General features: G+C 39.1%; 1 protein-coding gene across 1 annotated transcript in view; it reads left to right on the top strand.

The window, feature by feature from the left end:
• LRP6 (low density lipoprotein receptor-related protein 6) overlaps positions 1-13,847 on the top strand; it is a 106,531-nt gene that overhangs the window by 46,833 nt on the left and 45,851 nt on the right. The window contains 2 exon segments of the mRNA XM_010002976.1: positions 8,871-9,267; positions 9,767-9,938. Of these exon segments, the coding sequence (XP_010001278.1) occupies positions 8,871-9,267; positions 9,767-9,938 (569 nt within the window).

Raw genomic sequence — 13,847 nt, 5'->3', positions numbered from 1 at the left:
GAAAGAGGTTCTTTCAGCTTCAGTATGTAATGTGTATTTAGAGGTGGGAAATTGTAAAATCATGCATGCTTTTCCAATACAGATAAAAATTATAGGAAAATGCCCCCTACCTTTCAAAAAAGAAAGATGCTTGTGGCTGAAGAGCAGGTTACCTCCAGTTACAAAACTTAGGTGGCAATTTTGTCTCTGTCACTAATTCCCTGCAAGTTTTTTTGGGGTTCTGTTGTTCCTGTTCATAGATAAAGTGATATCTACATCCTCTTTTGTCTCTAAAATGTTTCTAATATTATTTTTCATGCATTACTATTTGACTAATAGGATGGTACAAGGCAAACAGTTCCACTTTTGTAAGATCTGACGTCTGTTCATTATATACATGTACATCTGGAATCTCTTAGTTCACATGCATGCAGTTAGGTCCCTACACCTCTATATAGGAACCAGAAAGAATGGCATGGTTTTTAGTAAGTTTTTCAGCCTTAAAACCCAGAATGTGGTTGAGTCTTTGGGCTGCTAATGCTCACCCCAAACTGTGTATGATTTTAACTTGTGTCTTATAAATATAGTGACGTTGTGCTGTGGTTGCTGTAGATAATTAGCTTGCTCATAACCATCTTTCATGCAGATCATCTTTCTATGACAAAGGTAAATGGAGGAAGAAACAGAACAGAATTTACTGTAAATAGGCTAAGTAAAATGTATACAAAAATATTTTTTGTTACATTGTCATTTTATATTTTAAAAATTCTTCTAGGCTTGGCAGCTAATGTTCAGTGTTTTCTTTAATTTCATGCTATTTTATGCTCTCTGCTGATTATTTTTATGCAGCTATTTGTGTCTGTGTGAACCTTGTTAAAATAAATTGCTGCTTTTATGTGAGAAACTCAAAAGCAGTTCCCAAATTAGCCTTGCAGGATTGTTTGTAAGAACTTACTGATACATGCACAAGATGGGTTTTTTTTCCATTTCTGCCAGTATTTAATAATACTGCTCTGGGTTGTTCATATTTAGTCAGAATGTGACACAAATTCGTGTGTTTTTTAAAAAATACTTGGTTTGCTTAGATAAACTCCTTTGTGGCAGCAGATAGCTAAAGCAGTTGTTACCTAATACAGACGTGTTTCCAAAAGCAGAAAGTCCATGGGGGAGACAGGGAGTGGTGAAGATTTGGTCATTTGCCAAAGCAGAGGTAGAAAGCTAAGGCGGCAGAGGGTGAATGAAGTTCGAAGGAAAACAGTTGAAGCAAGCCCTGGAGAGACCAAGAGAGAGAAATTGATTCTCTTTGACTTACTGCTGATAGAAAAAGGGCCGGAGACTGCAGGCAAAAGAGGAGCTGTATGGGTTTGCTCCCCACATGCTGTTTTCTGAGTAACAAGTCGTTGTATCACAGAAGCACCCACTTCCCTGCTCAGGTTCAGCCCTATGTCCTCATGGAGGCAACCTGCCACACAGGTTGCTCTGTGCCAAAGTGCTGAATGGCCCCTTTCCAGTGTATCAAAGTAAATTACCAATGGCTAGTAGATGAATGGTATTTTTTTAAAAAACCACAAAACTCAAGACTTTATTAAAAGGACTTTAACTTCTCATACAGAGATAAAAATCATCAGTTCACTTTTTCAACTATCCCTTGTATCTCAGAATTTACAGCTGCTGCTCTTATTTCCCGCTTCCTGAACATATGAGAAGCCAAATTGTATGTTCCCAGTCAGCCATAAAGTGTATTTGGCTCACAAAGTATAGCTTCCATTTTATCAGAAATTTTGTTAACTAATTAACTACAACATGTTGTCCATCTGTATGTGAAAATCTTCATGCAAGAGCATTTGCTTATCTTATGCTTGTCAGTAAAATGTTGCCTTTTTAACCACCATTTTGCTATTTCACCTTACCAAAACACTGCTGCTCCCTTTTCAAGAAGAAAAATGGGTGGGAGGAGGGGGAGAAAATAGAGACTGTTTATTCAGCTCAGTGGGTGTTGCATACCACTGCTTCTAGGACTTAGAATGAGTTAGCACATAACCCAAGTGAAACAACCTACTCAAACTATGCATCAGATCCGTGGGTTTCCTTTAACTTTGATGATCCTGTGCGGAGCTGGGAGATGTGTGAGGAAGATTCAGCATTTAAACCTGAGCTTACCCCAAAATAATTAAATATTGTCGAGTGTTTTTTCCACTCCTCTCACAGAGGAGAGGTATGGGTTATAGGCTTAGATCTTCTGCAAGTGACCTGCATCTTTCCAGAGCTCTTCAAGGCAGAGGTTCACTGGAATTTCTTCTCATAGTTGTGAAGGTTGCAATTACTGATTTGTGGAAGAGAGGAGAACATGGCAGTTGAACAGAGCCAGACTAGCCACACACAAGATATTGAGGTGTAAACATGTATGTGTTTTGTGTTCAATTTGTTTATTAGGCTGCTGAGTGACCCTGGGGAAGTAAACTTTCTTTTGCAGGTGTATGGGATGAGGGGGTTGGTTGTGGTTTCTTGGGTTGTTATTTTTCCCTTTGTGCTTGCCTGTTTACTATATCTGCTGTGAAAGTAGAGCTGGACCCTGAGAACTGACCATTTTTACCTTGGATCATTTCAGCATGTATCTATTATGCTGCAACAGACTGAAACATCAAGTGATTAAATCTCCATTTTCGATTAGAACATATGACTTTTGGGAAAGGAATGACTTACAGGTGCAGAAAGGTAGAAAATGAGGTTAAGAGTTTCTCTTCATTTTGTCTTAAGTAGTAGACTAAAATCAGACTGATTCCTTAACTGAATTGTTTCATGCTGAAAGGAGCCTTTTTGAGCAGAGAACTTCATTTCATGCTGTGCTGATAAGAGCACCAGCCTGGGCTGGAAGGATTTTGACGGGTAAATTTTGAGTGCATGTTTGTGGTGTTTGCAGTGCTTTGGCATTGACAGATGATCCTTGCAGCCAAAGGTGAGACTGGCTGACCCTCCCTGAGCAGTTTCCATGGCAACCTAGCATTTTGAATAATCTTGGTTTATAGGAAATCTTGTCCTTCCTCCCTTTTCTCCTAGTGTTAGTTTCCTTGGTTTTTTTCCATCATACCTTGGAGGAGTTTTATCATTTCTTGTGAGAGCTATGAATATAATCCACCATGTACACCCCTGACCTCCATTTAGAAACACTTTTCCATACTGTTTCAGGAAAAGGTGGTAACTTGAAGTATAATAAGCTATTTTTCTAATAACTGGTAATAGTGGCTGGTTGTTCTTGTCTTAATTTCTATTACTCTTATGAAACAAAACAGTTATTTAACTGATGTGTGGGCTTGTAGCAAGCTCTTGCCTCCCTTATTGCCTAGGTGAAAGTTTATAAATCTGTGTCCCTCAAAGTAAAGAGAAGCAGAATAAGTGGTTTTCATGGCCAGGTATTCCTCAGCTAGTAATGTCTGAAATGAAGAGTTCTGTCTGAACACCCAGGCACTTCTGCCAGGGAGCTTTTACCTGCTGTCATCGTATTCTTGGTAATTTATTGTCCTCTTCTGCAGGACATACTGGGCTTTTTCAAGTGTTATAGGCACTGCTGTTCTGGGTTTGACAGTGCTATATTTAAATTACCTGATTGACAGTAATTTTTATAAGATGATGTAGGTTTGTCTTATGGGTTTATAATTGGAGTTACATTCTTTTTAGTGCTTGAAGATCTCTGTCCATGTGCTCAGCCTCTTTCTTTGCCTGTAATGAATTTTACTTATTTCTCTCATTTGCTACTACCAATATGGATCTGTGGTTTGTACTGGAAAAACCAATGGTGACTTCAGCTGAGCAAGGAGATGCAAGGTTCCTCATGAAGAAAAAGCACTGCTTCAGATTTCCATTGCAGCCTTTCTTTGGTTGTTCTTTCTCTTCCAGGAAAAGGGTTTTTATTGTGCCTATGGATGCTCACATCCTATTTCCTTTCTAGGCCTGGAGGCAGTAATCAGAAATCTGCGTTTCCTTTTGCAACTTAGGGCTGTCCAATGGGAAATTTGCTTTTTTAGAGTAACCATAATCCTGATTTGACTGCACAGATCAAGCTGTTAATTTAACACCCTATTTATTTCATTTTCTTTTAAAGGGAAAAAAAAAAAAGTTTTGGATACACATAATTTTGCCTTTGTATTTTTAGGGTTGAACTTGTCTAGATGAAAAAATCTTATTCATATTGTAACATCAGGGGCTGTCTGACAATAGTGACTTTACAACTTGAGAAAGACATTTAGGAAATAAATATTTTAGTCAAATGTGTGGTGATTCTATTGAGGATGTATCTTGATTTCTGTGATACAAAGAACGCGTTATACATGTCCTCGGTCTAGCACTTGTTAGGTATGAAATCCCGAGTATGTATCTGGGTTGCTGTAAAGTTCAATAACTTGTAAATTACTCAGGCCTGTATTAAGAATGCAATTAATTACATGTAGAGGTTAGTAGGGCATTAGGCATTGGGCTTTAAAGCTACACTGTTGCACATATCTGCATGCTTTCTCTGTTTCCCCTCTTCTCCCCCTTCCCTTAACTTCAGCTAGCATATAGATTTAAATTATTTTTATTTTTAATACTGATGTTTTGAGGAAAGTATTAGTTCCAGGACTAATGTAATGCACCATCCATGAGCTTGTAATGCCTTCTTTCAAAGTGCTTAATAAAAGTAGGCTAAAACTCTCAAAAATAAGAGTCTGCAGTAAAGCTTTTAAGTCCATATTTAGGCGTCTTAAGCAAGCAACTTGATTTTAGCAAAATTACTAACTATCATGAATACCCCATGACTTCAGGCACTGTTAAAAAAATCCTGAACTTGGTCCCCAATTTGAAGAGTGAGAGAGGGTTTGTTTATGGTTTGTTGTTTGTTGGTGGTTTGGGTGTTTTTTTAATTGTGTTTTTTGTTGTTGTTGTTTGTCCTTTTTTTTTAAATGAGTTATGGGTTGCTAAGATCATTTAGGATTGTGTGGGAGATCAGCAAGGAGGACGAGCAGAATGACTTTAAATATGTGACAGCCATAGGCCTACTCTGCCTGCAGGTGTTTGCAGCAGAGCTTTGTGCACAGTGGTTTGAAGGCTATGAGCACACACGCCAGCATACCTGATGGTCTGTGTCCTCAAATGCTGTATTCGAGATGTACTTGTGTCTACAGGCATGCTTGTTTTGGGTGCAGTGGAGATCACCAGTAGTTAGAAGACAGAAGCATGGACAATATACTCTGCTCCACGTCTCCTCTATGTTTGTCCTTGTATGTGCAGTCTGAACTGCCTAGAGGAAAAACTGCCTCAGGTCTGCATATGCATGGTGAGTTCAGAGTTCTGGTTGCAGCCTTGGTGCATTTTTTTGAAAGCACTGAAGCTGGTTTAAGTTTGAGGTGTTTTATATGTTAGTGGCTCGTTTCAGTCTTCAAGTAAGTACTGATAAATTGAAAATAATAACAATAAAAAGTTATGCTGGCATGCAGCCTGCACTTGTGTTTTCCTGCCTTTTCATTTTTTTTAAAAGTTTTTTTTAATGTCCATACTCCCAGTGTTCTCCATCATTAGAGTCAAGGTTTTTTTCTGGAGAGACAGACTGAGAAGGTCTGGAGGTCCTGCTGTCACATTTTAGCTTTTGCATCCTAGCTGGTCCTGGGAATAGAATTGAACAAAACTGATTGACTCTGTTATGCCCTGGCAACCTTGAGTACCTGGAGCAGACTTTTGACTGAGTGGTGATCAATGGCTAGCTAGGTAAACTTTGTACAGCTGGTGTTTGCCACAAGGTGTTTGTTCTAGTTTTGAGACCGTTGTTTTTTTCTTGGCTGCTATCAAGGTGGTAATGGCATCAGTCCGTAAATGTGCCTGTGCCCAGCTCATGCATTTGCTCTTTTTGCATTTGCTGGGACAACCCTGAAGGCATTCAGACTGATTTTACCTCAACCTACTTTGAGGTGAGGACGCTTCTCTGCTACTCAGTTTCTTTTTCTTAGCCAGAATGACTGGTGATTTAGCTAAGCAGCTGAGGTGTCGATTTTCAAATGGGTGGGTAACAGCTCTAAAGTAAGCTTTAAACATTTTATTGCTTGCTTGGAGGGGGGCGGGGTTGTGTTTTAGTGGAGGCTGGAATGTTAGCCAAGCCTCCAAATAAAGACCATGAAATTCTAAGCTGGGGGATCCGGCGTGCAACACGGGTTAGCTGAAAGCCAGTCATTTCCCGACGCTGAATTAAAGCTTAGACACAGTGGGTTATTTGACTAAACAACAGAGTTGCAACCCGAAAGCAGGATACTGAAGCTCTTGAAATGAGTCTTCTTTGAGAAGAATTGAAAGGTCAATTGGTCAATTTTAAGGGTGAGTTTCAGGAAAGGCAGCGTTGTACTCAACTGAGTCTTTCTGAGGACCTGACATTGGTTCATCAGAATGACTGTGAACTTCAGCTAGGGGACACAAATTATTTTTAAATTATGTCTTACACTTTTTCTTTGTATAGTAGACTATATATCGCTTTCTTAACTGTTTAGAAATCTGAGGCTAGTGCATTTGCTGAACCTTATTTTTACTAGGTAATGCAGAAGAGGTACTGTTGCTTGAGATTTTTAATATGATTTTCATACTTTTGTTTAAAAGGTAAGTTGGATAGAATGTCCTTGAAGTTGGTAAGGATGTAAGCACTAGAGATTTCTTTCCTAGTTGAACCTAATAGTTTGGGTTAGTTACATACTAAGACTATAATGCAGCTGAATGCTTGGATCTTGATGCTGAATTGTGGGATATGTTTAGTAGCATCAGATACAGATGACATAGACATGCAATTACAAGTTCCCTTTTCCTGATACTAATTAATGTATCAGAGTTAGTCACTACAAGAACAATTGAGCAGCGTGTACATGTGCTTCTGAACATAAACTGTTTTAGGACAGAGGATCTGAAAGCTAGTCTTAATCCATTTTGGACTACCAATCAGGAACACTTGTAATAAGAAACTCAATTTCATTTGTTGAAAGGTGCTGGTTTTTGCAGCGCTGTGAAGGTGTCTTAGATGCTGCTAATGTGTTAAACTTACTGCAAATTAAGCAATGGCATTTCTTCAAAGCTTGGCATGCAGCGAGGTTTCATCTAGCACCAACAACAATTACTGACTTTTAAAAAAAAAAAAAAAGGCATCAGACACCAAAATTCTTTTTCCATCAGCAATCTACTTGCTTTAATTGTTGCTCTTTGAGTCTTCTAGCCCTTATTTCTACCTCTGTAAGGTCAAGATATGGACAGAATGTGGCTTGGCAGTGGCTCTTTTTCACTGCAATCTTGATGCATGCATTTTTCTAAACCTTTTTCGCCCCTCCCCCTTCTGACCTCACACCGACATCAGTCCCTGCCAAAACCTTTCCTCTATATAAGGAGAGCCATTGCAACACACTTTCCCTGCATTTAGAATGCGCACATTTTTCACCTTAGCTCAGGCTTTCCTGAGGCTTGAGCTGCTTTTATCCTTCTGAGACTCCAAACTGATAAGCGAATTTAATTGGAATGGGGTGTGGTCGTTGTTTATAATTAATTACACTGAAATCTAGTGACATAGAAATAGAATAAAATAATCGAATTGTTCGGGTTAGAAGGGACCTTTAAAGGTAATCTAGTCCAGCCCTCTGCATGTGCAGGGGCACCTCCCACTAGACCAAGTTGTCCAAAGCCCTATCCAACCTGCCTTTGAGCACCTCTAGGGAGGGACCATCCACAGCTTCTCTGGGTAACCTGTTCTAGTGTCTTACTGCCCTCATTGTAAAAAAAATTCTTCCTAATATCTAATTCTATCCTCTTTCAGTTTAAAACCATTACCTCTCACCCTATTCTACACACCTTGATAAAAGTTTATCCCCAATTTTCCTATAGGCCCCCTTTAAGTATTTAAAGGCTGCAGTAGGATCTCCTGGTGGAGCCTTCTCTTTTCCAGACTGAACAACCCCATCTCTCTCAGCCTGTCTTCACAGGAGAAGTTCTCCAGCCCTCTGATCATCTTTATGGCCCTCCTCTGGACCTGCTCCAAGAGGTCCATGTCCTTATTTTGCTGGGGACCTCTGAGCTAGAATGAGAATTAATTGGAACAGACAATGAGAACATCTGTTATTGTTTAGATGCCCAGCACATGTAGTATTACACAGCTTGTGTTGCCCTGTGTGAAAACATCTTCCTCAGTGCAAGCTGATCTCACTTATTGTGATTCTGACTTTGGACCTAAAAGCTAACAAGGTCTTTGTACACTTCAGCAGCGCAAAATGACTTTATATGATACTTATTTGTCTTCATGTCTTCAATAAGCTTGTGCTCAACAAAGATGTGAGAAGCTAGCAGCCCTGCTGCTTTGTGTGGTCTCTGTACTGATGTCAGTTCTCACATTTGATGGCTCTGATAGGGTTTTCTCAAAGGAGATTGACTTGTGGCATTCTGTGTTAGATTTTTTTCCCATTCTAAGGGGGTTCTTGAAACATGCAACTTGTTTGTCATAGTTGTCCCCTATACCAATAATAGCAAACAGTCAGTAATATTGACACAATTAGTTTTTCATCTAAGAGGCTGCAGGCCATCTGCTGATTTGCAGAAAATAGCAGCATAGTCACTGCATATCTATTCCAGTACCTTTGGAGGGAATAATAGAAAACACGTCCAATGTAATACATTTTAGTCAAGGAAATAACCACTGAATTTTCTCTGTAAGCACATCTGACTTCTTCTACAGAAGAGTAACTTCACATTTGAAGCCTCTGAGTGCGACATCAGTTTGGTTAGATCCTGTGAGACCAAGGTAGCTAGACTAGCTTGTACCAAGTGGTGCAGAATCGGGTTCACTGTTTACAGGCTTTTACTGTACAGTGTTGGTAAGATGACTGTATTTTGCCGTGTTCACGTAGGTGCCACTGAACTGCTGCTTCTAGCCCGCCGGACAGATTTGAGGAGGATTTCGTTAGACACCCCAGATTTTACAGACATTGTTTTACCACTGGAGGACATCCGTCATGCCATCGCCATTGACTTTGATCCTCTGGAAGGGTACATCTATTGGACTGATGATGAGGTTCGGGCCATCCGCCGCTCCTTCATCGATGGCTCGGGCAGTCAGTTTGTTGTCACGGCACAGATCGCACATCCTGATGGCATTGCTGTGGACTGGGTTGCCCGGAATCTGTATTGGACTGACACTGGCACAGACCGTATTGAAGTTACAAGGCTTAATGGGACCATGAGAAAAATATTAATCTCAGAAGACCTGGAAGAACCCAGAGCTATTGTGCTGGATCCCATGGCTGGGTGAGCGTTTTTTAAATATTAGTCGTGTCAAGAAGATACATTTGTCTACCTGTATGCAGATGCAATGAGAAACTTTGGAGTCTTCAAAATGAAAGTACTAGAATTTTTGGAAGTTAAGGCTCTGAGGCACAGGGACAGTCTCCCTTTGGCTGCCTATCTAGTCATGTTACGTGTCTTTAGGTTTTATTCTTTTGTTAAAAAATATTTTGGGGGACTGTGTTGACCTGTTTGGTTATTTTTACCTAATAGCACTGATTATGTCATGTTGCTGACCAGACTGCTACAGGAGTTCTGTGTAGAGGGACAGTGTGTTTACATGTCAATGGTTTGGCCATTCTTTCTTAGAGGAGGAAATACGTTTGGCTTAGAAATGTACTTTTCTTTGTGCAGTATAGTTTTGAGGAATCGAAACTTTCTTTCTTTCGAGTCCAGAAGAAGCTATGTGAATATTGAATGTTTGGATTAATGTAAGTTCTAAAGATTTTGTTTCCTTTGTTAGGTACATGTACTGGACTGACTGGGGAGAAATTCCAAAGATCGAGAGGGCAGCATTAGATGGCTCAGACAGAATTGTGCTGGTGAATACCTCTCTTGGCTGGCCAAATGGACTGGCACTGGATTATGCAGAAAGCAAAATATACTGGGGAGATGCCAAAACAGACAAAATAGAGGTTTGTAATTACACCTGCATTTTTAATTCCATGGAATTACTTTACTTTTCTAGATGTTTAAATTCTCATACAGTGCAAACGGGCAATAGGATAAAGGGTGAATTGTGCCTAAAGAAATAATTGTTTCTTTTTCTGTCTTATGGCAAGTTACTATTTTTCCTCCATTTTCCTGTGTGTAAAATGGAAATTAGATCCATGTAGTAGATCTGTCTTTTAAAAAATGTATGATAAGGGTTTGGTAAATAAACCAGTTCTTAGGTCATCAAGGAAGAAAGCTTTTTACTGGGAGTAATGTCTGTAGGTTACAAAGAAATTATCTTTCATTCTTTGTACTGCTCAGTTAGATCCTAGCAGAACATATTTTGAAGAAATAAATCTCATTTCACATACAATAATTTCTACTCCCACAAATCCTCCATACTTTGCATCTCCCTTGTTTTATGATCATTCCAGTGAAGGGACAGATTTTCCTTCCTTTCTGGTATGTTCTGCGGAATCTTTTAATTGAAAACAAAATGGCTTTTTTTTCTTCTCTCCCACTGAAAATCTTGTGTTTATTTTGTTATATAACATTTATGGAACAATTTGACCTTTATTGTCTCTTTGTCAGCCTTTGAGAAAATAGTATTGTTCCGTGTTTGTTCAGTTTACTATCAAAAGGCAAAAGTTTTCCTGTAAGCAAGAGACTTGGCTACTAGTGCATAGTAGCACCATCTACCTTTGTTACATCCTGGTAGATTTACCTTTCTTTTAATGAATTGTAGCTTTCCTTTGTGAATGCTTGCCATTACAAATGATTTTCAATACTTACGATATTAGGCACATTATCTTCTCTAGTCCTATGAAATGTTTTTCTTTATTGTTTTAAATAAGTCAATGTGAAGTCATAGTCATGTGCCAGAATGTCACATATCTGTTTGTTCTCCTTCAGAGTCAAAGTAACTCCAGTCCTGCAAGGTGAGTTGCTTTGAAGCACTTTTTGGGAGAGCCTCAGGGAGCATGGTTTTCTTTCACCTGAAAACAAGATTTATAGTCTGTAATTCACTTAACATTATACTAGCTCTGAGAAAAGAGGGGGAAAGTGTCTTAGCTGTGCTTAGAGATTTATTTATAACAGATTGACCATTTCAGGCCTGATACTGTCTTGGACTCTGATGTATTTTGTAAAAGGAAGGTTGGGCATTCTGCACTCTCATGCTTGCCAAAGCATTGAGATTTTTACATGTGCTTCAGTCTTACTCAAACCATGGTTCCATATTTGTTAAAAATGATTCTGTTCAGTGCTGGACCAGTTTGTAACAGAAAATTTTATCTAGATAGGCATGAGCTCACTGCTGCAATTCTGTCAAACTGGCTAGAACACATGATATAATGTTTATGCCAACATTACTGTCTCTGTGGCAGGGACAGAAGATATCTGATCTGGCACAAAGTCTGCTGGAACAATTTCTGCTTCATTGTTTTTAAATCAACGTGAGCCAGCAGAATGAATTTGTTCCAGGTTGTCATGCAACATCTATTCGGAGCATTGGAGAAGATTTATCATATTAGGGTTTCAGAATTACTAGTTATTTTACCCATGAGGCTTCAAGTGCTAGAGTTATAATTCTAGTGCCACTGCTTTTTATAAAAAGTTAACTTTTATTAACTCTTATCAATGTGCAGAAAATCTTGAAAAAGCCTGGCTCAAGCCTTTAAAGCAACAGAGAAGAAATTCTACTAGTTTTTCTTTGATGTTTTTGGATTTTAATTTTGTTTAAGGATTTGGGTTTGGTTTTTTTATTGCAGATGATGTTCATTTAGGGGTATATGACGGGTCTATAAAGCGAAGAAAATATGTTTAAGGTGACTGGGACTTCCTACACACACCTTTTTTGGTAGAAAAAAATTGGCATTAATAAATGATACTGGCAGATGATGACTGCGGAACAAACAAAAACAAACGATTCTTCAAACAGTGTGTGGTAGATTGTGGAAATTGTTGTGGATGTTAAAAACTTACATGTGTTACTGGGAAGATGGGCAAGTTTGTGGAAGGAAATTCCACTGCAGTTTACTAGGAAATAGAATTGCCTTCTCAGCCACAAATCACTAAGCTGTAAATTGCTGTAGAATGAAAAAGGCTTCTTGGAAAGTTTCAGTATGCATTTGCTTTATTATGCTACTCCATAAGCATAAGTTTCGATTATTCTCTGAAATGGGATGCTGGGGTGGGTGGACCTTGCGGCTGAATCCATGCAGCCTTTCTCTTTTCCTGTGTTGAGGTCATTCTAGTCCTTGAAGGTTGGGGAGTCTTTCTTCTCTTGGCTAGTTGCATTAGCTTTAGGAAAAACTTCATGTTCTTCCTTAGATATATTATTGCTGCTTATTAAATGCGCTTGAGAGTGACAGAAATAGGTTGATAATCAATGACCTTTGATAGTGATAGAGCAGACTGTGAGTTCAGTACAGCTTCTGTAATTAGTAAAGCAGGGAAAGGCTCTATAGGATGAAGAGGGAATGTTCATCCAAGAGAATGGTTCAGTCTAAAGTAGATTATATCGTCCTCCATTCCCCCAGTGTGCTAAGTAATGCAAATGTACTGGTGAGTTTCTTTACTGATCAAACAGTGAATTTTCTGCAGAATCTTGCATGGCCTCTGAAGTCTTTAGACAGATTGATTTTGTTGTGGTAGGCTACAGAAATCTCAGGCTGCAATGAAACAATCTAAATCTATGATAGCTAAAATACTACTAATATTTCAAGTCTTTCCTTTTTCTCCTATTGCCTTTCTCTCCTATGGCAACTATGAATTCTGAGGAGATCTGTAACACTTTCCCTGCCCTTCCCATCCATTTTTTATATCAGTATAATAGAAGATGTTTTGACCTTCAGTAGATGTTTTAAACTTGTATTAGGAGAAAGGACACTGAAGGAGGTGTAATGAAGAGGATATTTGTGACAGGATCAAAAGATGAAACTTGGAATTGGACATAAAGTCATTAGAATGGTCCCTGGTCCCTGCTTTACTTGTATGTGTTTGTATTTATTTGGGAGCAGGGGTAAAAAATCAGGAAAAACATGTTTTGTGGTTGCACTCTGTTGCCTTTAAGTACTTTTTTCATACATTATTTTACACACATTGTGCTTTTTGATGCTGTTTTTCTAGTACGTGGAATTCCTCAGAACCATCATTTAATTGCAGCGCTACCAAATGAATGTTTCTTGCAAGCAACGTTTCTGGCTTGTTTGTGCTATGTATGAGCTTTTATTATTTATTTTTTACACACTGATTCATGCTATACTGTTCTGGAGCCCCCAGACGATAATAAAGCATCAGCAGGGGTTAATGGAGACTGGTAGGGGGTACAGCAGGGAGCTTTTGTTCCCATTTTATCTGGCAGCCTGCAGCAGGCAGAAGCAGGCTGTGGCTCAACAGCTTCGTCATTTATCTCGGTCAGGTTTCACTGCTGATAAACTTCTATTGAAATGGATGGCTGCTATTGTGCTTACCAGTAGGGAAGATTTCTCATTGACTTGCTACAGGTTTAAAGCGTTTTTCCTGCCGTGCTATGAGGTTAAAAATGTATGATGTGCTCTGTTGAATTGCTCTTATGTTTTCCTGCTCAAGTGAATATTTGTCTTCTGAGCACGTACGCTACCTGTTTTATGGCACAGGTTGGATTTTAAATGGTTAGCAAAGCTTGGATTGATCAAGCAATTGTGAATGGCTGGATGCAGATGCAGATGTGTGTGTTAAGAGGAAATAATGATGATATGACTAATTTTTCACAATTTTGCAGTCTTTGCTTCATTTTTCTTTATTTATCTTCCTTCCTGTTCTCCATTCTCCGAGCCAGAGATGACACCCGCTTACACCTACTAGTGGTGAGCTTAAAGAAAGGACTCTGCCTCCCATGCAGATCCAAC

This window comes from Chaetura pelagica, unplaced genomic scaffold, assembly GCF_000747805.2.
Source record: "Chaetura pelagica isolate M959 unplaced genomic scaffold, ChaPel_1.0 scaffold117, whole genome shotgun sequence".
In the NCBI taxonomy this organism is placed as follows: domain Eukaryota; kingdom Metazoa; phylum Chordata; class Aves; order Apodiformes; family Apodidae; genus Chaetura; species Chaetura pelagica.
The sequence above is the reverse complement of the archived record's forward strand: the minus strand, read 5'-3'. Positions and strand labels throughout refer to the sequence as shown.